Source organism: Crocodylus siamensis, chromosome 11 (assembly GCF_052110815.1).
Source record: "Crocodylus siamensis isolate JL-2025a chromosome 11, ASM5211081v1, whole genome shotgun sequence".
NCBI classification, from domain to species: Eukaryota; Metazoa; Chordata; order Crocodylia; family Crocodylidae; genus Crocodylus; species Crocodylus siamensis.
The window spans coordinates 14588296-14615354 of record NC_143405.1 but is presented as its reverse complement, the minus strand read 5'-3'; the positions used below and the strand labels follow the sequence as shown (position 1 = coordinate 14615354).

Below are 27059 nucleotides of genomic sequence, written 5' to 3'. Positions count from 1 at the left end.
ATTTAAGTTGGTGTAAATGCACGTGTAGACATGCCCACTGCCTATGAAAAGAAATCACTATTAGTTTAGACACAAACTAAATCAGCCCTCAAATCAAGCCATTTCTGAACTCTGGGAATGCCTGGATCAAGATCAGAAGTTTGCTGGTGGCCCTAACAGTTTTAATAGTCAGAATCAAAACTCTGATTCCAAAGTGTTCTTTGCGTTGGAGGAGTTCTGAACCTCCCCCAAAATCTGTGATTTTGGCACTTCCCTGATTTTTAAGATTGTCGTCATAGGGTAGATTTATTAAAAGCACTCAGTGGGCACATCTACACCTTCATTAATGTACCTTTGACACCGCTCATTTAGTTTACTACTTTCTTAATAAAGGACTAACTAAATGTGCAGTACTTAAAGTTACTGCACATTAGTCAGTGAATGGTTATTTAGTGACACTTACTGCACATTAGCCTAATAACACTGCACAGTAGGCTATTAGCATGGTTTTTGCTGTGACATGCTACTGCACAGTGTTATTAGGCCGGTGCACAGTCAGCATCTCATGTAAACGTGCTCAGTGTTAACTTGATTCTATTGGAATCAGTGATAGAGCTCCCCAAAGGAGCAAAAGGAAAGAGGGCTATGCTATACACTTTTGAAAATCTCATCCCTAAGTATCAACAAATGTTCAAACATCCATAGATGCAAGTCAAAAACAATTCAGACAACCGTTCTACCCTTTGACAATGGTTTAGAAACCTCAAGAGATCAGACTTCCTTGTGAGACTTCTGAGACTTCCTGTTACTGATCAAGTTAGCAAGGGAACATAAGCTCCCATATTTGCCATATTTGCCACATGTGAAGATGGGAAAGGGATTTTCAACAGCCTTAAGTGACTTTGGTAGCCTTTGGTCATCTGGTCTGGCCTATGGGGAGAACTCAGAGTAGATACTTGGGGGAGTTCTTATATTGAGAAAGATAGAAGTAAAGACCCTACTGATGACAAAAAGTTCTAGAGGCCTTTTTGAGCGTTACCTGGGTAAGAACAACTTTGGGACCTACATGGGGAAGATCAAGTTTGGGAGGTCTAAAAGAAAGGAATCTTCTTAAAGGTGATGCTTTGAGTGTTTGGTATTCTGCAGTCAGTGAAAGTTCAGTCTGTAGAATAACATTTCCTCCACAGCACTACTGACATTGTAGATATGGCATGTTCTAGTTCAGGGATCAGATTAGGCTTTTATGATTACAGCAATATAGTCCAAAATGAATGTGTCAGAAAACTAGACGAGAGGGGGAAATAATGAAATAATAAAATGACTTGGAGTCTGCAATGAAGGGGGGAGACCAGTGCTTGGCTTAGGGTTTTGTTTTAATGAACCCTATTTGACATGCATATAACTGATGACAAAAATGTACCCTGATCATAATCTGCTTTTATGACTATAATTTATGCGTATTTCTTTGAGGTGGCAGAGGAAGGGCCAGATTGTTCTGGCCTGCGATAGCAAGCACAAGGCCAGGGGCTGATCAGCCAAGCACAGCTATTTCATGAGTTTTTCCCTCTGCTGAAATAACAGAATATAATCATCTATAAAGAGGAACATTTTTAAAGAACTATCCTTTTCCAATTCAAAATCTCTTTTTTGTGTAAATGCTTCCCTGCATTCATTTGCTACCTTTTCCGCATTCTAGAAGTCATGATCCCCAAACAGCAAACTCATACCTGAGAAATCTGAACTTGATAACAATTCTACTGAGTTATGAGCCTTTTCAGTTGCTCTGGGTCATATGGTACATGGGTCCAGTGATGAAATATGTTAGTTACAAAAACATTCATAGATGGTTAACATTTTTAGGCCTGGAGAATTGCTCAGATGCAAGTGATGGTCTGAAGGCAACGTACATGTGCAGAGCTAGGCAAATGCTATACAAATGTACTGTTTTCGATAAAAAGAAGGGGGGGTGGAGGAATTTATTTCTAAGGTACCCGGAATCCCTCTTATTTATTTTTCGAAACTGTACATCAAAACAGGGAAAGTTGTGTTAGTAGTTGCATAAACACATACTTGCATGTGTATACTTGTACAATTGCAAATTTGCATGAATTGACTGGATATGTTCTGCATAAGCATTTTGAAAGCACTTTTTGCATTTGGAAGTTACCCCACTAGTGAGGGGGGAAATAAAAACATATCTTATGACTTATGCGATCAGTCACATGACACAAGGAGTAAGTTATGCATATTTTGGATGTGCTCATACAAACCATTCATTAGATGAACCTGAATAATAAAACAATTAGTAAAATTTGAATTTTGCTTGGGGATAATTCAAATACAAAAGGGAGCTAAATTCACTGTATAAATGGGTTGTTATTAATAGTTTACCCGGCTCTAATCAAGTGATTAAAACAAACATAGTCAGTTTAGAAAAGGCTTACATCAATAGGCTTGTAATGATAACAGATCTGATCTTTCTTTACTTTTTTATATCTGCTGGTCCCGTTGTTATAGGAATTAAATTTCTAGCAAACATTTTTCAATTATTTCATACATATAGAGAATTTAGGACTATCTTTGTAGTGGGTCATAACCAAACTTTCTCAAATATGGGAATTCAGACAGCTGGTCACAAAGTTTCACACATTAAATGTGGGCTATTGCTTCTCTAAGACCCTGATAAGCAAGGTATATATACATTTATGTCCTTTTAAAACTGGACTGGAAACAGCACTAGAATTGTAAAGGACTACTCTTACATTGCACATGATCCAGATTATTATTAATTTAATATTTGCTAATATTGGGGCCCCTAGTGGCCATGTTTGAGATCAGGGTGCCATTTTTTCTGGGCAGGATACAAACATTTAGCACTTGTCCCAAAGAGCTAACGATTTTAATACAACACATAATCAAATGGAAAACAAAATTGCACAGAAAGCCAGTAACAGAATGAGAGCAGAGGTCTCCTCCATCCCAGCACAGTACTTTGACTTCTGGACTCCACTTTGTCTCTTCCCATATTTTCTTCTCATCTGTACTTTCAATGATTCTGTTGAAGGCTACTCACAGATTTAAAGTTGCTATAGTTGTAAAGGAAGCATTAGGTATTAGTCTTGACTGTTAGTTTTGGAAAGAGTAGCTCAAAATACTATGTAAGTAAGTAGTTCAGATGAAAAGATGTCTCAGTCTCCCCATAATAATTATTTTGGCCAGCTGTTTCTTTGTAAGGAAGATAGTAGATTAATCTCAACATGGAACATGGTTTTTAGAGCCTGGTTGGGATTTTGCCTGTTTGTTTTTATGTAATGTTGCTTTAGGGAATCATTGCCTTGCTTGTGAGTTATTTGATAGTCTCATTCCTGCCAGACAGTCTTGCAATAATAGGTTGGGGGGGGTGTTGGTTTTTTTCGTTTGTTTTTTTATAGCAGGGCAATCCCACCCTGAGAAAGTTCAGTGTCTTACTACATCTATCAGGATCATGCTTTGCAGTGTTTTTTGATTTCATGTCGAAAGGTCCTTGTTTACCCTAGTGATGAAGTAAAATGTGTCAATTTAAATAAGGTATTGTCCAGAGTCAACTTATTGATATTCTGAGCTGTAATGAGGAAATAAGGCAATCCTCACATTATATTAATTACTGTACCTGAAGACCCCAAGAACGTTTTCATTGGGAAGAACAGCAAAATCCAAATACTGGTACTTATCAATTTGTACTGATATTCGGTCATTCACATTTAGGTACTCCAGAAAAAGTTGAAAGAACTCCTTGTAAATCCTTTTAGAGACCTCATTTGATGTACACAGCGTGTCTATTGTTTGCCTTCTGGGATCACCATTCACAAACATCTGCAGTTTTATGTCTATTGTGTCGCCTGAGCAGTTGTGTATATTAAAGTTCAAGTGGCAAAAGATCAAGTAAAGGCCCTGTGTCTGGATCACTGGAATTCCCTCGTGGAACTGGATATCTTGACGAACACCATACTCAGTCCATTTGAGCTCTGTATTATTTGGTTTTAATGCTAGAAAGAAAAGCAACTGCATCATTGAATGAACTACCAGGATCCCACAGTCTGAGAGAGATTAATTAAACACTGAACTGAGAACTTGCTGGACTCATTTGCTGGTAAATAGTGGCCATGTATTTCGTGGATCTCCATAGGAAACACCAACAGTGGATCCTCCATTACCACTCTGAACCAGCCAGCTCCCCACCATACTATGGAGGCAGCTGGGAAACCCACCCAATACAAACTAATGCAGTCAAGATGTTTCCTTGAACATTTGGATTGCAAAAGAATAGCAATACAGAGATACATGCACGCAGCTTTTGTGTTCATCAGCATTTAAAGACTGCTATTTCTCAAAACCAAAAAGGATTCATTCTTGGGGGGGCAGGGGTGTCGATGAACTCACACACCCCAAACGTTTCACAAAACTGGATCTCGCCCCTCCACCCTCTTATTTCATCCACTTAATCGAACAAACAACCTCAAACAATTGTCAGTACAAAATGTTTTGATGGACAATCTTAAACTGGCTTTATAATCTTTTTCATTTTTTAAAAAAGCTTGTGTTAGTTGGGCTCATTCACTGACCTCTCATGTATGCAGCAGCTGTCTTAAATGGAACATTCTTTAGGATTCTTAAAAAGAGTTCTGAATCATTTCCTGAAAGAAACAAAGGAATAAATAATCATTCTGTTTTCATTTCCACCACAAGGTTACTACTAGTTTTTATTCACTGACTTCTTCTATGTCACACCGTCATAATCAACTGTCAGTTCTCCTTCCCAAGTAAAACACCCAGTTTCCATAGTCTTCAACACAGTATTACTTCTCTAGGTTTCAGTTGTGGTATATGCATGCTCAGTTTTGTAGTGAAGTGGACAGATTCTTCCTCGGCTCAACCCCACTGAAATTAGGGGAGCTGCAAGTGTAGCCCATGTTTGTAATGTTGCTAGACCCCATACAATTTGAATTCTTATTTGGATTCCACAGCCAGTAGGCCAGGGTCAAAGTGAGGGAAGCACATGATTAAAACATTGGTGGAAGACCTGGGTTTAAGTTCCTGCTAGCGGCAGATCCAGGGATGAGGTGGTAGAGCAGTCAGATCCCTCCTTCAGCTACTGCTGTTCCAAGGCAACCAAGGTGCAGGGGGAAGCTCAGATCCACTCCTGCCCTGCTCCAGTTACAGGCTGCAAGGAGCTGTTGTGCAAAGAACAGAGGTGGATGCACAGCTTCTACCTTCTAGGGCCTGCTCTCAGCCAGCAGGGGACACCTGGGAGGGGAGAGTTGCCAACTCTGACTGAAGCTGTCCTGGGAGATTTTTTTCCCCCGACATGACATAATGTAATTAATTGTACTGTTCAGCCCATTCACAATATCACTCTCACAGATTGCTTTCAATAGTCACCAGGAAATGGATGCTGATTCCATAGACTCCCAGCCCATCAGGGAGGGCTGGCAACCCTAGGGGTGGAGGGAAAGGGGGACAGACAGGGTGCAGGCACTGGAAGGAGGAAGCTGTGTGCCACCACCACTGCCCCTAGCTGGGCATGGTGCTCCCGTCACAGCTGCTCCCTTCAGATGTAGCAAGGGAGGAGGGGGTCTGGGGACAGTAGGAGTGGTAGGTAGGCTCCCCCCCACCCCAAGACCAGCTCGCCAGTTTTCCCTGCCAGCGGGGGGTCTCCAGCCATGCCTCACCTCCACCCCTCCATGGTAGAAGGGTAGAGTGTCACACTCCCTCTCAGGAAATCCTAAATCTGCCCATGGTCCCTGCTCCAATGATTATTTCATTATTTATACAAAGTCATTAATGAAGTACTGCTCTTTCATGTAGGCAAGAGTGTACTTCTGTAAATGGGACTTAAGCATCTCAAACTTGGATTCTTAGGAAGACCTTAAACTTATATTTTATAATTGGGGGAGAAAAAAAACATAGGCTCAAAGATCCTCATGTGACTTTTGTTGACCACTTAGACCTGAAGGCTGTTGGTGGTTATACCAGACAAAACAATTTTAATTTTATAGAAGTGCTTTCAAACACAGTGATAGCGAAAGAGGAATTGGTATTCACAGTGCAAGCACCTTAAACCAATCCAGAAACTGAAGCTGTGGCAGAATGTGTCATGGGAAAAGTCAGTGAAATCCAGCAAAATGTGCTTGAGAATTTTTACTCATAAGACCTTTGGGTGCCCTCTCTTCTACTTCCATAAACCACTCATTTGCCATCAATAAACCAAAATTTACTTTCTCCTTATTATCCTATCAGAAATCACAGCTCTCTCATCATGATGGACCAGTACATAGAAGGTGGAAGGCTTTAAAGGACTGACTGTAAAGAGGGCAGTAAACTTTTCGGGGTCCATTACCCATTATAAATGGTGCAGTGGGTTCCTAAACTCTGTTAGGTCATTCTTCCCTTCCTATTTCCTTTTTCCATCATCTCCATCAGGCACAGTGTGTTTGGTTCTTTCTTTCACGGCTCGGAGCACTCCCAGCCAGGTCATGAGGCGCTACAGGGAGTTGGGAGCGGGGCTTAGGGGTCTGGGAGCTCAGGTGGTGTTTTCATCGATCCTCCCAGTCTCAGGCTATGGGCTGAGGAGGGAGAGGAGGATCCATGCGGTGAACCAAAGACTGCGGCGCTGGTGTCATCGGGAAGGCTTTGGCTTCCATGACCACAGCCCGCTCTTTGGAGAGAGAGGCAGCGAGCTGCTGGGAAGAGATGGCCTCCACCTCTCTCCCCTGGGGAGGAGGCTCTTCTCAGCCAGGCTGGCTGACCTGCTCCACCGGGCTTTAAACTAAGCCCGCTGGGGGATGGGGGGACTACTGCCCCTGCTGGCCCGCTGAACGGCCCTTGCAAAGCCAGCGGACCAAGGCACTTAAAGGGGCGCTTAAGGGAGCCCACCCCTGCCCCAGCCCTGGCACAATCTGTGGGCAAGGCAAGAGCCCCCAAGGGCACACTTGCCTGCCTGTACACTAATGCCAGGAGCCTGGGCAACAAGCAGGACGAGCTCGTCCTCCTGCTCAGTGCAAAGAAATACGATGTCATTGGGATAACGGAGACCTGGTGGGACTCCACCCATGACTGGACCACGGGTATAGAGGGCTATACCCTGTACAGGAGGGATCGTGTTGACAAAAGGGGCGGGGGTGTAGCTCTCTATGTGAAGGAAAGCTACATGTCCCTGCAAGCTGATGTTGGCGACCGGCATGGACAGCTAGAGACCCTCTGGGTAAAAATTCGTGGGGAATTCGGCACAGGGGACACAACGGTGGGAGTCTACTACAGACCTCCCACTCAAAGTCCCGAGCTTGACCAAGAGTTCGCCCGGGAACTGACTGAGGCCGCTTGCTCCAGGACCTTGGTTGTCATGGGTGACTTCAATTACCCGGACATCTCGTGGGAAGATCACTCAGCTAAATCTGAGCGGGCGCAAAGCTTTCTTTCGTGCATGGATGACCTCTACCTGACTCAAGAAGTCTATGGGCCAACGAGAGGCAAAGCGCTGCTTGACCTGGTACTGGCTACGGGGGATGACCTAATCGGCGACATAGTGATTGATGGGAAGTTGGGAGACTGCAACCACGAGCTGATCACCTTCACCATCCGCCGTAAAGCTGGCAAGTCAGTCAGCAACACAGAAGTCCTTGACTTCAGAAAAGCCGACTTTGACAAGCTCAAGAGGCTAGTCAGTCAGGCCCTCAGGGACCATGACCACAGGGAGTTGGGAGTTCAAGAAGAGTGGTTGCTTCTCAAGGAAGCGATCCTCAGTGCACAAGCTAAATCTATTCCAACACGGAGGAAAGGCAGCAAGAAGGCACAGCAGCCCCCCTGGCTCTCCAGAGACCTAGCGGACCTACTGTGGCTAAAAAGGAAAGCCTACAAAGGATGGAGGACGGGATTCACCTCCAAGGAGGATTACTCCGCGCTGGTCCGGTCCTGCAGGGAGCAAACCAGGAAAGCCAAGGCTGCAACTGAACTCCAACTAGCTTCAGGCATCAAGGACAACAAAAAGTCCTTTTTCAGATACATGGGGAGCCGGAGGAAAAGCAAGGGCAATGTTGGACCCCTGCTAAACCAGATGGGGCAACTGACAACTGACTCCCAGGAAAAAGCCAACCTATTAAATAGGTACTTTGCGTCAGTCTTTCATCAGTCACACGGGATGCCCATGCCTGCTATGGGACAGGGAAATCTGGGTGAGGGGGATCCCCTACCCTCCATCAATGCTGACCTCATGAAGGAACACCTTGAGAAGCTGGATACCTTCAAGTCAGCTGGCCCTGACAATCTGCACCCCAGGGTACTCAAGGAGCTGGCGAGCGTCATAGCCCAGCCCTTGGCACGGATCTTTGAAAACTCCTGGCGCTCTGGTGTAGTGCCCGAAGACTGGAAGAAGGCCAATGTGCTGCCGATCTTCAAGAAAGGGAGGAGAGTGGATCCAGCTAACTACAGGCCCATTAGCCTGACTTCTATCCTGGGGAAGATCTTAGAAAAGTTTATTAAGGAGGCCATCCTTGAGGGACTGGCCCAGGCTAACATCCTAAGGGACAGCCAGCACGGGTTTGTTGCGGGTAGGTCTTGTTTGACCAATCTCATTTCCTTCTATGACCAGGTGACCTATCACCTGGACAAGGGAGAAGAGATTGATGTCGTATATCTTGACTTCAAAAAAGCTTTTGATCTGGTATCCCATGATCACCTCTTGGCCAAACTGCCCAGTTGTGGCTTTGGCTCCACCACGATCCGCTGGCTGGGAAATTGGCTCCGTGGTCGGACCCAGAGGGTTGTGATTGATGGCAGTCACTCATCGTGGTGCCCTGTGACCAGTGGGGTCCCTCAAGGCTCTGTCCTGGGACCCATCCTGTTCAACATCTTCATTAACGATGTGGACATTGGAGTCAGGAGTGGACTGGCCAAGTTCGCCGATGACACCAAACTTTGGGGCAAAGCATCCACGCCAGAAGATAGGCGGGTGATCCAGGCTGACCTGGACAAGCTCAGCCAATGGGCAGACGAGAACCTCATGGTGTTTAACACTGAAAAATGCAAGGTTCTCCACCTTGGGAGGAAAAAACCTGCAGCACCCTTATAGGCTCGGCAGTGCTACGTTGGTTAGCACTACAGAAGAAAGAGACTTGGGGGTCATCATTGACCACAAGATGAACATGAGCCTCAAATGCGATGCTGCGGCTAGTAAAGCGACCAAAATGCTGGCGTGCATCCATAGATGCTTCTCGAGCAAATCCCGGGACATCATTCTCCCCTTGTACTCGGCCTTGGTGAGGCCGCAGCTGGAGTACTGCGTCCAGTTTTGGGCTCCACAATTCAAAAAGGATGTGGAGAAGCTTGAGAGAGTCCAGAGGAGAGCCACGCGCATGATCAGAGGTCAGGAAAACAGACCTTACGATGACAGGCTGAGAGCCATGGGACTCTTTAGCCTGGAAAAGCGCAGGCTCAGGGGTGATCTGATGGCCACCTACAAGTTTATCAGGGGTCACCACCAGGATCTGGGGGAACATCTGTTCACCAGAGCGCCCCATGGGATGACGAGGTCCAACGGTCACAAACTCCTGCAAGACCGTTTCAGGCTGGACACAAGGAAGAATTTCTTTACTGTCCGAGCCCCCAAGGTCTGGAGCAGTCTGCCAGCCGAGGTGGTTCAAGCGCCTACATTGAACACCTTCAAGAGTAAATTGGATGCTTATCTTGCTGGGATCCTCTGACCCCAGCTGACTTCCTGCCCTTTGGGCAGGGGGCTGGACTCGATGATCTCCCGAGGTCCCTTCCAGCCCTAATGTCTATGAAATCTATGAAATGATGAGGCAATGAGAAATGGATGCTTTACAAGCGTGATGCAGTGCTACAAAAGTTACGCAACAGAGTTTTTTTTCATGAACGCTACTGGAGATGAACCAGATACTGGGCCTAGAGTACAGTATTTCTTTGGCCTGTTCCTGAAAAGCAGGAGAACAGATCCCCCTACTGGTTGAAGGGAGGTACTTGATGGCTGAGTTCAATCACTATTGAAATGATTGAATTTCACATTCTAGCAGTTTGAAATCTGCTGTTTGTAGGCTTAAACTCCCTTAACAAAAGACACTTTCATGTATTATCCTCTTATTGACATCTCTGCTAATTTTCATTCCTTTAAGCATGTAAGGTGGAAAGCTTTTGCATCTCTCCTTTTTGTGCACCTGCTGTGAAAGCTTTTGTTAACACTTGGGTGTAATCAACCAGGACAAATATTCTAGGAAATATATCTCAGTGCATCATTAGTCAATATATCCAGATGGATGATTGCTGATTTCATGTTGCATTGTCTGTTCTTTGTCTGGACCAGTGGTTTTCAAACTGGCGTCTGCATACCCCCTGGGGATACATGGCTCTTTGCTAGGGGGGACATGTCTACATTTTATTAATGCTAGTAGAGCTTCTGATTGATCAACATGCAATGAGTATTGTGTTGACTTTGGTGTCAACATCATTCCTAAGAAATGAATAAGCACGGGCATGTTGGGTGTAGGGGATACAAACAGCAATATTTTTCAGGTAAAGGAGTACATGGCTAATTTTTTTTTAAATCACTGGTCTAGATCACATAGAATTACATAAGGCATAAAGAAAACATCTCTTGGTTCTAAGACCAATATGGAAGGAGTGTGTCTATTGGGATGAGAGTCAAGGTTCCTTTATCCTATGTTTTAATCTGACCTTATGGAGCCAAATTCTCCTGTTTTAAGGGAGCTGTGCTGTTTTGCATCAACAGAGAATTTGGTTCAAGATCTGCAATCTCACCTCACTTAAATTGTCCAATGCCTTAACTTATCCTGGGTAAAGCAGGCATCATTTTTTTGAGGATCGTTATAATTTTGCCAAGCACTGTGTTCATTGACAACAGTATTAAAGCTAGAGTAGCTCCACTGCAGTTGATGTAGTTACTTCCACTCAGCCTTGCTTTTAAAAGATCATAGAATTATAGAACATTATCAGGGCCTGGGTCAAGTGGAAAGCAGCTGAGTAGGTAACTGTAACCCTAGTGACTGACCAGGTGTATACATGCATATCCTTCAAGGGTCAGGCAGGTTATGAACATATGAATGAATGTAATGAAATACCACTAAAAACACAGAGGCTAAAAACTGTCAAGCAGTCAAAGGGAGTTTGGGGCCTTTTGCACAAAAACAGTTAGTGGGATTTGGGAACCTAACCTCCAGCCAGAGGAATAAATCTCACGTATGAGATGTTCCTCTCACTGTTCAATGCAGTTGTGGCAAGTGTTGGGATCTACGTTCTCTACAAAAATACATGCAGTACAGAAAAAACTCCTTCTGAAACATATTTTATACTAACAATCCTAATAGGATTAGATCTTTAAAAATGTTGCCTAGCCTGCAGACGGGAGAACAGAATTTGTTTTTTTCAGGAACTCAGTGGGATTTACTCTACAGAGCAAAAGAGAAAAAAGCCACAAAAAACAAACCAAACGAAACAAAGAAGCAACACCCCCCCACCCTCCAGCTCCCAAACACATAACTGGAAAAAAAAGAACCCAACCCCCCCCCGGACACACACACACACACACACACACACACACACACACACTCTCCGCTGCACAGCTTGACATTTAAATCTCCATCCCTGCAAGTTCTGCTGAGCTGGCCAAAAAAAGCTGTCTTGACATAAATAACCTAATCTTTCAAGGAGCTGTGTTCATGAGTTATGTTCATCTCTCACAATCAGCTCTGAGCTGAAGTGACTGTACCTTTTGTTTGCATGCCTGAACTTGCCTTCATTGACGTCAGCAAGTTTTAAAAAAATATATTTATTTGGTGACATCAGCTGTAGTTCTGAGAAAACCAGGTATGGAAAAAACAAAGCCTAGTTGTAAATAAGCATTTCCTGAGCTTATGTGGCTGGGCTGGGGCTGCTTACAATCACTTTCCACTTTTGCTTCTTTTGTTAATTGTTCTGGTCCACACAGTAAATCAGCTGTAAGGGAAGGCAGGGGACAGCCGTGATTGTAAAACCAATACAAGAATGTTCAACATTAGGCAGAGATCAGTGTGCACTTTCAAGCCTCTGGCCAAATCCTCTTCCTGCATTGGTTTTAAACCAAAGTAAATTATACTAAGCCGGAGGCCGCAGTCTGGGGCTAAATGTTGAAAACCTTTGCAAGCTGCATTCATGCCCTGTTTGACTGACAGAACTACAGCACACTGTGACAGGGGGAAGGAAGCCCTAAATGGAAGCCATATCTAGCATTTCCAAAGAAGCTATTTATGTCAGGAGAATCTCAATATTTGTACTGTCATTATGACGATTGCTGTGATCAGGTTAGATGCTAGCATTCAAGGGAATCACTCCTCAGGGATGTGATATCTACCTGCCAGACTACCTAAGGCTGCCTGTTTGACACACCCAACATATCTGCTATGACACAGCCAACAGCTAAAGGGCAGCTTCTTTTGCACTGTTGCTGAGCACAGGACTCAGATTTCACCTGCTGCACAAGAAAAAGGGTGTGTTACAGAGGACTGTGGTGTTATTCAAGGTATGATTTGAGTGCTGTAGTAGCCATGATGGTTCAGGAAATGTCTGGGAGGCAAGGCCTTTTTGTGATGTCTTTTCCTGGATGACCTGCATGATTGGGAGAGCTGTTGGACCAGGCTTCAGGCATCAGGTGTCCTTCATCAGGCCATGTTATTCAACAGAATGTATCTTTAAGGTAGGAAGAATTTGAAGGCCAGATAGCTGCACATGCATACAGGTACTTGCACAGAAATGTAAACTGAGTCACCAGGCAGCTGATTAAAAGTCAGCAGCAAGGTCTAGTGCAAAGAACAGGATACTGGCACACAGGATTGTAGCTGGGCAACTCTGTAACACGTGGGGCAGCACCAGCTACTGCCATGCCAATTGCAGAAGTGCAGTCAGACACCACTGTGGTCACAGCTTTTTTTTGGTGCCCCTCCACAAAGGCAGCACACAGAGCACCTGCTCCATTTGCCCCCACAGTTACGCTACTGCTGGCACATGGGAGAAGGCAGTTCTGTTCTTCATAGGCGACTGGTAGGGAGGTGCACGGGGGTGCACATGCCCCCCCTGACAGGGCCGGTGCCCCCCAGTGGTTGACACTGATGCTGTTGGTAGGGCTGGTGCCCCCCCCGACAGGATCAGCGGCTTCTGCGGGTGCCCCCCCAGATTCAGGAGGCACCAGTCACTCGTGCTGTTCTTGACTGTGCAGGGTGGCTTTGGAAAAAATCACTTCACCACCCTCTGCATCAATTTCTTCACCCGTAACTAGGATATACTGAGAGAGTTTGTAAAGCACTTTGAGAGCAACAGATGAAAAGTGTTGTGGATATTTTTATTGGGAAGTTCCAATGCTGTATAATATTTAATGTTATCAGCTGCAACAACACTCTAATCCCACAATAGTAGCAATATAATTGATTATTTCATCTTCTCTTCTAGGTTTGAAAAAAAAGTCTTATGAGTCCCCGTTCACCTAAAACTTTGTATTCCTAAAAAAACCCAGCTTATATGATACTGGCTTTAAACATCCACAGAAATCTGGTCTGTTGTCCTGTCTGACTTCCTGTGTACCAGAGGTCATATAATTTAAGCCAGTTATTCTTTTATTGAGCCCTGTAGCTCATGATATCACTCTTAATCTGAAGAGATGGAGATGAAGTATGCACCACCTCTCATAGCAGTTTGTTTCAACAATTAATCACATTTACTTAGAAAAACCTTGTGCTTTATTTCCAGTTTGAATTTATCTGTCTTCATCTTCTGCCTGAATAAGCATATGCTTTTGGTCATGAAGGTAAGCTTGGTGCCAAGTGAAACCAAAGCTTTCTGGTACATTCTTCCTAGCATTTGCAAGTCTAAACTTGCCCAAATTTTAAACTGAGTGACACAACCCATGTTCTGAGACTCTTTTAATAAAAAAGCAGAGGTTCATGGATAAATTGATTTCCCTGATTGTGATTTGGGAAGCTGAGGGCAATCCCAAACCTGTCCACCAATCTGAGTACTAAAGTCATTGCAATGTAATTTTGTCTCCTTCACAGTATATTTATAAATGCATGGACTTTATAGGGCGTCTCTCTACTATTATCCATGTCTGTCGGCCTGGTCTGATACTCTAAAGAGTCTACCACCCTACAATTTGATTTGGCTTCCACATGCACCATTGGAATAACTGGTGCATATAACTCAACTGGTATGAAGGAGACTTGGTTCTAGCTCATGAGACCATTTTATGCTGTCAACTATATTCCTGTGAATCTGGAATTACCCTGATGACTTCATTCTGATTTATTATGGTCTAAGGGAAATCAGAATTTGGCATGTAGTTCTTGAGCACTCAGGGCCAGATTTTTATCCAGGGATCTTATACCCTTTGAAAGAATAAGATGGGTAATTAATCATGTTTAAAAATCTGGTCCTCCACAGCTCCTGAAATTCAGTTTTTCACATTCAGAGAAACAGGAACATATTTCCAGGTTTATTCTTGTGTAAATGAGAGCAGAGTTTGGTGCCATGTCTTCAAGACTCAGGGAATAACAACAGATCAGCAAGAAGGAGACATATGCCTCAGAGGTAGCTCTACCGAGGGACATGTGTATTGGGGAGGCACTGAGAGCCGAACACCAAAAGCCCCTAGTTGCTAAGCAGAAAGTTATTATGAAGAAAGACATGAATGAACATAGAAAATGCATTCTAAATTTGAAATGGGTTCTACAACTACAAAGAACACATTTTATGAATGATTATTTAATAAGATTTTTCTCTCTGTTCCTTGTGCCTTTCTACTAACTAGTATAAAGAGATTTCAAGATGATTGGTGGTACTTTTTCAGATAAACATTTAATTAGCTGGCAATGCATCCTTCTCAAGTAAATGTCTGCAGATGGATTCAAACTTATTCACTGAGGATTGACAGTTAAGTAAGGAATATATTCACCCCCATAAACGGCTTTTAAGTACCTATTGGTATTTAGTTAGTGATATACAACAGCATATGGAGCCTAAATGAAATGCAAGGTGAAATTTGATTGTACATGTTTAACGCCACTGGATTGACTTAGAAAAGAAGCTATGCCTGTTTATTTGTGTATTCACATATGATATACCTTTTATTTGCATGAGCATCTGTCATTTTTTCTACTACAGCCTCTCTTCCCTTGATGCGTAAGACACAAACACAAAAGGACAGAATTCTGGTTGCACGGGGAAATACACATCTGACCTTTCTAATGTTTGATTTTTTTTTTTACTTTGCAACTTTGATGCTCTCTTTCCTGCATTGCTCTGTATGTGAGCTGCATGAGGTATTTTTGTATACACAAAACACATACTATCATATATTATGCTTTCAATTCGCACTCCTCTAGTTATGCAGAGGAGCTTTAACTTTTGAGAAAAAATAAATCACTGGCACTTAAAAACATCATTGAGGAGACTGGATGGTCACCTAGCTGGGGTCACCTGACCCCAATTGTCTTTTCTACTTAGTGCGGGGTGAGGGGCTGGACCCAATGATCTGGTGGGGTCCCTTCCAGCCCCTAACAATCTATGAATCAATATTTTACAAAGTAGCTTTAGGGCAAACAAGAATCAGGCCCATCAACATCAGTATTATTATCACCAGTTCCCTCCACCATCCAGCCTCTTAGAGGGGCACAGTTACTAATGTGGGTTTAATTAAGAATAAAGCATCCCTAAATGAACAGTGTTAACAACTTCCTCAGTGTTTTTGAAGGGCCCAGCAGTGTTGTTTTGAAAAGGACCCATGCGCTTGTAAAAGAATCGGTTTCCAATTCATGCAGTGCTCTTGTGATATATCCTAACACACCACAGATATTTGGTATTATGCTGTATTTTTTATGCCACAGACTTTCTTCAGTTCCTGGCAGTGCTTATTTGACTTATCAGTTTATCTTTGCATTTTTAATTGACCATATCCATCAAATGGAAAAGACAAATCTGTCAGGGAGCCATTCTTCTGCTTTCTACCATATCTGGTCTTCTAATATATCTGGTCTTTCTCTTTCTACCATATCTAGTTTTCTGGTCTTCTTGAGCAGTAGGACACCCCATGCATTTTTACTGTGTTCTCATTCTCTACAACTTAACTAGTCCTTTAATAATGGTAACAACAACGTTTTTATTAGTAACAAATAGCTTTCTGAAACTACTTCTAAATCATCAATCTAATCTTCTACCCTTCACCTCTTCTTTCTGGTCATGGCTATTTAAGATTTACCAGCAGATTTTTGGGAGAGCATGTGATTCTACTTGGCCAAGAGACAGAAAGGGTTTTATCTAATGCTATGGTATCTTGTGAACTAAGGCTGAGGCAACCCAGGTTATTCAGGATAAGAAATGACAATTGGCATAAACTGGTTGGTATGAAAAAAGGTTGCAATTAGTGCTAAATCTCCCCTCTGCCATTGAGAATTATTGTGTCATTACCTCTGGATTCAAATATCAATTGACTTGCTCTGTCTTTGCACCTGCTTTTCATTGGTTCCTGTCAGTGGAAAACATTTACTATTACAGTTCCATTTGTTTCTTGCTAATTAAGTATAAAACTCAGCTGCTGAAAATCAACCTAAGTCCAGTAACTTCAGTGGGGCTATATTCACAGCAGCTGGAGCTCTAGCCTCCAGAAAGTCCCTTCCAGTACATATATTCACTCAGTTGCTCCCTGTTTTTCTTCTTCTTGAGAATAGTGTGTAGAGATTAGAAGTGATCTAATTACAGAGAAGTAAGATTTACAAGCTTTTCTTTGTTGGCAGAAAGGAGAGGAGATTATAAATCTTATTTTGTGATGTCTATCAATCTCAGTCATATTAGCATAATTCAGCTAAAGACATCCTCTGAATTTTCCCTAGTGCATTAAAATCAGAATTTAAACCCAACTTATCTTTCCTTTTACCCAAACTTGATACATTAAAATAATGGCTTATTTCTAGGGGGAGAGGGGCTGAGTTTTAAAACAAGAACAATCTGTGAGATATACCTATGGTGCTACAAAGGCTGGTCTATACATACTGGATGGAAAGGTTGCCCCAAGGACATTTTGGGATAGATGAGTTTATTGGTTAAAATATATATTTGACCAAATACTGCCCTATTTGTTGTATGGAAATGCTGAGTAGGATGAGGGCTGGTCTGGTGATTAAGGCACTGTAGAAGTGCTCAGGAGCTTTTTATTAAACTCTTGAATTTGTCACAGGTTTTGTACAAAAGTTTATAAATCTCTGTACTTTGGTTTCCCATCTGTAAAATGGGTATTAATATTTCCCTTCCTTCTGAAGCAGTAGTGAATGTAATTTGGAAATATTTGTGACCTGCTAAAATACACTGTGCTAGGGGTCTTAAAGAAAGATAGATGATAGCAACAAAATCACTAGTTACTCCAGATTTATAGCAGCATAAGTCAGAGCAGAATTTTGAAATACTACAGGCAATAGAAAATATTTTTTCTTCCCATTCTACTCACCCTGTTTATCCTTTGTCTCTCTGTAGTTCTCATTTTATCCCACCTGCTTTTTTTTTTCTCCCACTTTCTCACAGCCACTAGTAAGAATGTGAATCAAGTACTATTTGAATATAGGGCAGGTAATTGAGCCCCAGGTGGTTTTGAAAAAAGCAACAATGAATGTAAACCCATTCCTAGACCAGATGAAATCCAATGCTCCTCCGTGTGCAGGAGTGAGCCATTATAATAACACCTTATAATCAGACTAATATTCATATTGGTTGGTAAAAACGCTTTAGTGCAATGACACATTGGGGTAAATTCAGAAATGCTTGTTATTTCCTCAGCCATGCATTGGTTTCCGGCAGTACAAAGTAATTTGCAAGTTTTTTTCCACTGGCTTGGCTTTTACGTCAAGAGGAGAGCTTCGGTAAAATGTTAAGATTTGCAAATTAGTTTTTTTCCCATGTTGGATATCATTTGTATTCTAAGCCAGACAAAATGCATTGATTGTCATTTACATGTATCGTCTTACCTCCCACAAAATGAAGTGTATTGCCTGGCTTTTCAGGAGTAGGCCCCTGAAAGAAAAGAAAGGGACATATGTTTATTCTGGTATCTATGAGTGTTTCTGTTTAAGGCATGAATGAGTTTCAAGTTATCCTCTAATCATACTCCATTTCTCAAGGGTGAAACTGAACCTTGTTATGAAAATTGTTTCAAAGCCTTCTGAAGCACTTGAGTCCTGCAGTGCCCCCTTTGAGCCAAACTGTGTCTTAAGTAGTATATAGGCTCCTTGCTAGCTTTCTGTATCGGGTGGGATTTCACCTTCCCCTGAAGTTCACAATATAGACCTTATGCTGAGTAGATGTTTTGGGGACCTGAAGAGTCTCTTCCCTTCTGAATGGGAGCTTTTTCTCTTTCAAATGGTTGGGAAGTCAGCTTTCCTGTTCTGTGTGTGTTAGTGTAAACATGGAAGCACGAGGTCCAAAAAATATATTTTTTCAAAGTTTGTGAAGCACAGAATAGAAGACAACAATGTGCCTCTTGAAGTAGGGGACCCTGCCAGTGCCAAATCCTGCTCCCTTTGACTGGAGTGGGATGGATGAAAATAAAAATCTCAGCTCCCTGTAACTATACCATTGCAAGTGTCAAATGGAAATGTATGTTTTCCCTTTTCTCTACCTTTCTGCTCTTATTTCTCCCTGGGACAGGAAGCACAGTGGCAAAAAACACCCACACAAGAAAGGTTCTTCACTCTGTGTTCTTATCTTTTTAGCAGAAAGTACTGATAATGCACAAGGAAATGTACTCCAGTCCGCAGTCTTTGCCTGTGTTCCCATATGTGCATTTCCCCCCCCCATCAACACACAGACACACCCTTAAATATGTGCTTATTTGGGTAGGGGTTATAACTGGAGCTGTGCTTTATCTTAGACTAGAACACTATTCATTTCCAGGGCAAATCTCCTGCATGCTACTTCCATTTATTCAATGGTTCCTATAATTGATGTGGTTTACCAGAGGAAGAACTCTAGAGCATCTCAACATACAGAGCCACGAGCAGTGTCACAGACAAACACAGACAAGTGCAGAAACCATGAGGACACAGAAATGTGGGTGCAGGTTTGCAGCATGGACTGTCATTTCCAGGCTGCTCAAATTTGGGTGCCGATCATTCGTGCTAGCTGCCCAGTGCAGACATCACCCTTGAGACTATACCAGGTCCAGTTTATAAGACTCAAGACTAAAGGGATTACATAGCTTGAAAGCATCCAAAATTTCTGACAGTGACTCGTCATTCATGATAAACTGGAAAACCGAAATACTCATTTCTAGCTGAGGCTGCTCCTAGCTGAGGCATAGCACAAACGGTAGATGTTAGTGCCACACAGGTAGAAATCTATCTTGTTTCTTATGTAGCTCATGTTATGTAATGTCTGATTAACAGTCTGCATCTTCACAGCATCCCTGAAAAACATAGGGTAAGTCATCCTTATTTTACAGCGGGAGAGCTGAGACTGCATAGATAGATTATTTTGGTAAAGATTGTACAGACTCCCTATCTTTTGGGCTAGGATTTAAGTGTCAATCTTCTAAACACCAGGCCATGTAAAAATTGTTGAATGTGGTCACATGAAAAAGGAAACCTTAGATCTGCAGTTATATTCTGCAAAATGAGATGGGTCCACTCCTGCCTATAAGGGAGTGCTTTTCAAAGTGATTGAGACCTAAGGAGACATAAGCATTAGTGTGAAATATTCACCTTTCAAACTTTCCTCTGAGATGGAGGTTAGGGAAAGGAATTCTAGCATCTCATTGCCTGCCATGCAGTCGGGGTGATTTGAAGGAAATTAAAATGTACTAATGTATCACATTTCCTCCTGGGAAGTCTTCAAATAAATGAAAATAGCAGATACTAATGCATTTTATTTCAGCATCAATTGAGTAGACTTCCCAATAAAACTTTAGTGTTTGCTTCTAAACATTGTTCTTGTTGCTGTTATTTTCCTTTTCCATAGCAAGAAGGATTCAGTTTAATGCTATAATTTGAAATGTAAAGAGTTACCCTCTAGGAGCAAAAAGAGATTAAATTGTACAGTACAAGCTTGGGGAAAATCTCATTATAAATGAATTTCAGCCTGTCTGTAACAGCTCTGGGTGTGGATGATGAATGATCTCAATCATTACTCAGCAAGCAGGATAATTTGAGTTTGCTTCATTAGAGAAAATGATAATCAGGTGTCATTGAAAGCCATCTTTTTAATGCTTCTCAAAAATCTTCTCAAATTAAATCAATCTGGTGCCTCATCTGTTGTCTAATCAAAGTCATCTTAATAAATGTCTCTTGCACTCCCCTTTCCTTGTGAGAGAACCTGCAAAGGTCATATATCCCCTGACTGGGAAGAAATAATACCCATAAGAATTTAGCAATCATGCAGCACAAAACAGTGAGGTATGCAGATTATTGTTACGATAGATACTGCCACATGCCCTAGTAAAATATGCATTCAGAAAAGGGAAACATACTTTTATATGTCTTTAGAAAGCTTGCATGCAAGGTCAAACTCAAGGCTCTTGTAAAAAGGTGTCACTCCACTGACTTCAGTGTACCATAGTTGTGCTTGCTCTGAAGTCTACCTCAACGCTTTTGTGGGGGGTTCAACCAGAATCTGAAATACCAAAAGATATTCCCTACCAGGTCCAGCTCTTATGTTGTCACAAACCATTCAGCCCAGGTCGTGAAACCTAAATGGTTTGAATACAGTGTTTGCACAAACATTCAGATATGCATGTGTATTTGCTGGTTTTTACTCAGTATAAAGTCAAATTTCTGGCTACACTGAAGTCAGCATGAAGTCTGTGGGATTTTCAGGCAAGCCAGACTTTTATGGCTGTTGAAATTCCTTACTTTAAGTATCAGAAACAAGGATATAGGCTAATGCTCCTGAGAACTGAAGGTCTGTTTTCACAAATGTGTTGACATGTGTGATTTTTCTTATAGAAGCCATCTAAAAACACTCAGAAAACAATGTCCCATGGAAAAAATCATTGGGGCAGCATCATTAGGTCTGAGGTCCTGAGAGCCTGAGCATCTGCCCCTCTGATTCACTTTAGCCAAATTTGTGCCCACTCAATTTATCTGGAAATTAAGGGGCAAACTCTAGCAGTAATAAGGTTAATGGAAGTTTTACCATTCATTGTAAGGAGACTGGGATTTCATTCTGATTCAAGCAATCATGAAAACAGCAGTTGTCCCCTATATTTCTGTTCTTTACAGATACAAGAATGTTAAGACAGTCAAATTATTTCTGAACTTAAAGAAAGTTAAGAAAGGTAAACTTCATAAAAGCCTATAATAAGCTATTTATTTAATTTGTAATCCTATTATATTTGTTACACCGTAGGCTGCGAAGTGCCGGTCACAGTTGCATCATAACAGTGCTTTTTTTTGTTCAACCACAGATTGCAAAAAGACTTCAATATTTAAAGTGGTTATTCTTATTTTATAGCTAGGGAAACTAAAGCAGAGACAGCTTAAATAAGTGGTCCCAAATCACACGGGTATTTGGAGGCAGAGCTGAGAATGAATGATATTCTCAGTCCTCATGCTGTATCTGATAAGAGGTATCATTAATAATTTCGGAGTAAATACTAATACATGACTTTAGTGGGGGTGACAGGGAACAGACTGACCGCCTTGGACTGTGAAGGACTCTATGTATATACAGAAGAGTTACAATATACATTGCAGCAGCATGGTCTTCCCATGCTGAGCCCTATGATGCCTCCATTCTGTTTGGCAGGGTTTTGTTCTAGATAAAAAGAAAATGGCATGTTTTCCATGAGCAGAGGGAGGTAGATAGCGGTGTTAGTTTGCTTACAGGAAAAAGGCAGGGTAGATTTTCACCTTATACACTAAATTTCTCTCTCCTTCTTATACACTGCTGTGCACATGTCCTTCCACAGCATCTGATGAAGTGAGCTTCAGCCCAGGAAAGCTTGTGCTATACATACATACATGCATGCATGCATATTTACATATTTATATCTACCTACTTTGGCTAGCCTATAAGGTGCAGATCTACTTGGCCTTCTACTTCACTTCAGATTAACACAACAAAAGGTCATTTCTAAATGCAACTCTGTCTTCTGCCTCATTTTCCATGACCGCCCAGTGTTTTCGCTCTTTCTCTCTCTGTCTCTTTCAAGATTGCCCACCAGGGGGTGCTAATTAATGCAATTTGGGACATCTTTGTGTAGAAAAAGAAAAAGTGATTTTTTGTTCCTGGCTGACCCAGGCTCAATTCCGGCTGATAACGTTATTTTAGAATTTTAAACAAAGCAGGTTTGAAAACAATCTAGATCATTTAATGTAAGTATTGCACATGCACCTATAATCCTGCACATCACTACTGTACCAGGCCTGGAGAGCTTTGTTAAAGGGTGTTGTCAGGCTGAAAAGACAAGCATTTCGAAACCCTCTGAAACTGAGAGTGATCAACCAACTGTGAGTCAGGCAACAAGGTATCGCTCTGGTTATTGATAGAGTATAGTCTAGGGTGGCTCTCAACAAATAGTTGCCTAATTTACCATATTTGCTGAAACATTTTAGTAGAATGGTTTAACTGTAAGTAGGAGCTCCACTATAATTAGTGTATATTTCTGGCCCAACAGTTTTCCCTGAGCTCGTGGCTATAACAGCACTGGAAGAGGTGGGGAGGCAGGAGATTTTTGTAGCCGAAACAAAAAAAAAAAAGGATGAATCCTCTCTAATGAACTCATTCACTTTTATGAAAAACAAGACCTTATCTGAAAGCTGTATAGGTGCTACATTTCCAGTTGATCTGTTTTTCTGGACGATGAAGAAGCGAGTCGACTATTTCCAGACACGATTCCAAGGATTCTGTTCTTCCTGAACAGGAAGTTTTTATAAGCTGCTTTTCTGAAGAAGTGGGTGTTACGCAATTTTGATGTGCTCTAAAATGCACCGAGATTAATGTTATTTAATAACATTTGTACTGGATTTAGATGAGTTGGGATTGTTAGGGATTTTTCGTCGTTTATGTTGTGTAATCCATGATTTGAGAGCTCCTCCTCTAGTATTTATTGAATTTCTCCCTGTATACTCCTGAGTCAAGTGTGTGTCCAAACTAAATGAGTGGGAATTCATCAATGAGGTGGTTTTGCAACTGAAAAAAACTTGAGACAAAAAATCTAAATATCCCATCAGTCTGATGATACAAGATTCTGCCCCCTTCCTGAGGGGTAAGTTCACTTTAGGGTAGCTGGGGAGTCTGCATTTTCTCATAGGAGTAAACCCAAAGAGCTAACTATGCATCTCTCATGACGAGACCTTCCAATTAACACCTGCAAGGTGGAGGTACCATATGCAGTAGACCAATACTGTATGCAGACCAGAAAACACCCAACCTGAGAAACAAATATAGCTATCAAAGAAGTTTCTGACACCTCTCACACTGACTGCTTGAGCACGAAGGAAGGTGCGTGTTACAAATGCACACTGCATCCCACTGAGGAACTCATAAAGTGTCATCATTCATTATCTGGGCCTGAAGAGGTAGTTCCTCAAGGACAGAGACTGAAGGAAATGCAACAGGATTGTGGACTTTTCAGGTCATGGAAAGCAAGACCAGAAAATAATGTTCTTTACTTCCAAATTCCCCTTGCAAATAAAAATGATTTAATAAATCACTACATCACACACTTGGATGACCTGTTTTTTTCTTCTCCGAACCTATTTGCAAAATTGTTGTAGTGAGTTCCTTTATGAAATGAATCATAGAATCACAGAATCAATGAGTCGGGAGGCACCTACACAGATCATCGAGTCCGACCCCTGCCATGGGCAGGAAGGAGCACTGGGAGTGGCAGGGGTCATAAGACCCCAGCCAGGTGCCCATCCAGTCTCCTCTTGAAGATCTCCAGGGAAGGTGAGAGCACCACCTCTCTGGGAAGCCTGTTCCAGGCTCTGGCCACCCTTACCGTGAAGTAGTTCTTCCTAATATCTAACCTAAACCTATCCTCCCTCAGCTTGTGGCCATTGTTCATGGTGACTGCAAGGGGGGCCCTGATGAAAAGACTTTCCCCGAGTCCCTGCTGCTGGCCCTGATAAGGTTGTCGGCAGCCACAAGATCCCCCCTGCGTCTCCTCTTGCGGAGACTGAAGAGATTCAGGTCCCTCAGCCTCTCCTCATAGGCTGGCCACGGAGGCCCTCAACCATACGAGTGGCCTCCTCTGGACCCTCTCCAGGTTCTCCACGTCCCTCCCGAAGTGTGGCGCCCAGAACTGGACGCAGTACTCCAGCTGCGGCCTGACCAGCTGAGGTTCAGGGACGCAGAGGGGGCACTGAAGATTGAAGATCCTTAATTCTTCAATATTATCATTCCGCTGCATTTAGGGTAACAGCATTTATCCTGTTGGAGAGCTAATTTAGTGTTAAATTTAGTATTAATAAGAACTAATGAAATCTGCTTTGTGTAAAATATCTGCACTAATTCAGTAATTAACTGGTCCATTATTTGAAGGCTCTGCTTTAATGTACCACTATCTGATTATTATAATAAAATGCCTGCATCTCATTCTGATACATGAATTCAAGAATACATTCATGTTTTATGTTGGTGTAACAACACTGATTTCAATTAAGTGGCTCCTCAATCACCTTGGTATAATGGAGAGACAAATCAGGCCTCACAGGTATCTTTTCTCACAAATGTGTAGGTAATTTTTCTCCCTCTCTCATGCACACATTTACACACATACTAGAATTAATAAATCAAGAAAAGCAATTTGCTGAAGGGCAGTGTTTTTCAGGTCAACTTTCTTTTATGTACCAAGATCTTAAGCTGTTTTTTCCCCCCAAAATATATTCTGTCTAAAAGTCATATTAATGGGTCCACCAGAGCTTGGATTTACTATACAACTCTTAAGACTATTTCAATTAATGGCAAAATGTTCACTGACTTCAACAGAGCCAGGATTTTGTCCACTGTTGTTAATTTACTCAACCAAGAAAGATGACCACTTGCTGTTTCCCTTGCAAAAAATGCATTGGCTCCTCATTCTTCCCAGCTCAGAGCTGTCCTCTTATTTTCAAAAGCTTACACAGTCTTGCCTTTAGCCTGCCTCACATTCACTGCTCCCTATCATCATTTTGAACTGAACTCCTGTTCTTCCCCACAGCCTTGGCACCGTGACTTCAAGCACATTCCCTTCTGCCACTCTTGCTAGCTTACAATGCCCTCTCTGCGTCCCTGAACCTCAGCAGACTTTCCCTTTCCTTTCAAACACAGTCTGAAGAAAATATCTGTTCTCCACCTTCAGTTTCTTACCAGGTCTTTTTCTCTTTCACTGATTTTGAAGTTTGAATGCTTTCAAGAATTGACCATAAAGTGCTTTTGCTCCTCTATTTTTTCCTGTAAATCACCATTTCATATAAATATTTGGTGTCATATGCACTGAGGTGCTGTGCACCATAGCAATCAATTAACTACCATGGGAAGATAGGAATTGCTGGGCTGGATCAGTCTCATCATCTGTCTACTTCTGTATCCTGTTCCTTCTAGTGAGCAGCTCCAGAGTCTTCAGCAAGAAGTTCAAGAAACTCTGAAGTAGTTAGTAATCTTATATCCTGCCCCCATAAGAGTTTTAGTCTTGTCCCTGATGCCCAGTTGTTGACTTAGAGCCCAGAGCATGAACTGTTTCTGTCTTTCTTGTATAGAATTAATGGTGCATAAAAAATTAGTTTGGTACCTAGAGGAAAAATATTTCCATTCCAGCTTTTTTCTATCTCCCTCATTTCCCACCCCTTCTCTACCTAATTCATATGATTTTAGGAGAAAAGAGACTTTTTTTTTTTTTTGATTACAAGAAACTTTCTTTTGACAGCAGAAGGAAAAAGAAACCAAGGAGAAAAGGTGGAAATTGCTTACCGTCTTCTGAACAATTAAGATCATGATGGTTGCTAGGGCAAACACGAGGCAGACAGAGAGGAAAGCAGTGGTGAAATAGAAATATGATTTGTCAGTGGCCATGGGCCTCCTTGAAACAGAGTCTTCAGTCATCTTTATGGCTGCTTCATGAGAGTCATTCACCTGGAAAAATGTTTGCTCTTGTGGTGAGCACATTCTTATATAGTCTTCAGTGTAACAATCTGTATCTCCCCTTGATCGCATTCAAACTTGTAGCCCATCTTGGTTCCTAGCAGGATTTTCCCCCTTCATCCTGGCTCATGTGATCTGGAAAAAAAGCTTCATCATTCGCCGTACGAAGAAAAATGGACCTGGGGGCGTGAGGCAGGACGCAGCTGCGAAGAGGGGAAGACGCTTCATATTCTTGATCAGGGATTTCACGACGGCAATCTCGCATGCTGCATCGGAGGTTTCTGATGTCAGAAGATGAACAGTAACCAGGACCATTTCCCCCCTCCCCTTCCACCGTCTTTCTCTGAAACTGAGTACAATGCAAATTATGTTTCACTTTAAGCTCAACTGCATCGACGGTTTGGTACAGTATATCACACTAGCTAGTGTCTTCCTGTTTCATAGTGCAATTCCTTCTCAGTCTTAGTAGAGTACTGTGGTCTGGAGGTATTGTCAAAGTATGAATGTATGTTTGTGGGTCTGATGAACATTAATTCATACAGACAATATCTGGAGACAGTGTATAGGATTTTCATGGTGTCTTAATGAATTAGAAGCAGAATCCCCACTATATGTCAGAGGAACATGCATACCGAAGAAGAGATGATCGCAAATATTTGTTTGAAAAGATTATTCTGTCAAAAATGCATTTTTTTTCAAAACCAAAGTGTTTTACAGAAGTATATTGGCCTGGCTACTAAGGTACAAGTTGGAGTTTTGACAGTCAGAGTGAGAGCAGCTTCAGCAGAATAGCTAGTAGTGAGGGGTTTCAGATATACACAGGGAATGTGGAAGGCTCAAATTCAAGTCCATTCCTTACTTAAACTGGATCAGAAGCTTGAACCTGTGCCTCCCATGTGAATGCCCTAACAAGGATCCCACCAGCTGCTCTGCAGTAGGGATCTAAC

General features: G+C 42.2%; 1 protein-coding gene across 1 annotated transcript; it reads right to left on the bottom strand.

Moving 5' to 3' along the window:
* Positions 1 to 3615: 3615 nt before the first annotated feature.
* TNFSF8 (TNF superfamily member 8) lies at positions 3616 to 26136 on the bottom strand. Its single transcript, XM_090022572.1, has 4 exons — positions 25942 to 26136; positions 18021 to 18066; positions 4581 to 4652; positions 3616 to 4004 (listed from the first exon to the last, which is right to left on the bottom strand). The coding sequence occupies exons 1-4, from the start codon at positions 26134 to 26136 to the stop codon at positions 3616 to 3618; spliced, it is 702 nt and encodes a 233-aa protein (XP_089878698.1).
* Positions 26137 to 27059: the final 923 nt, after the last annotated feature.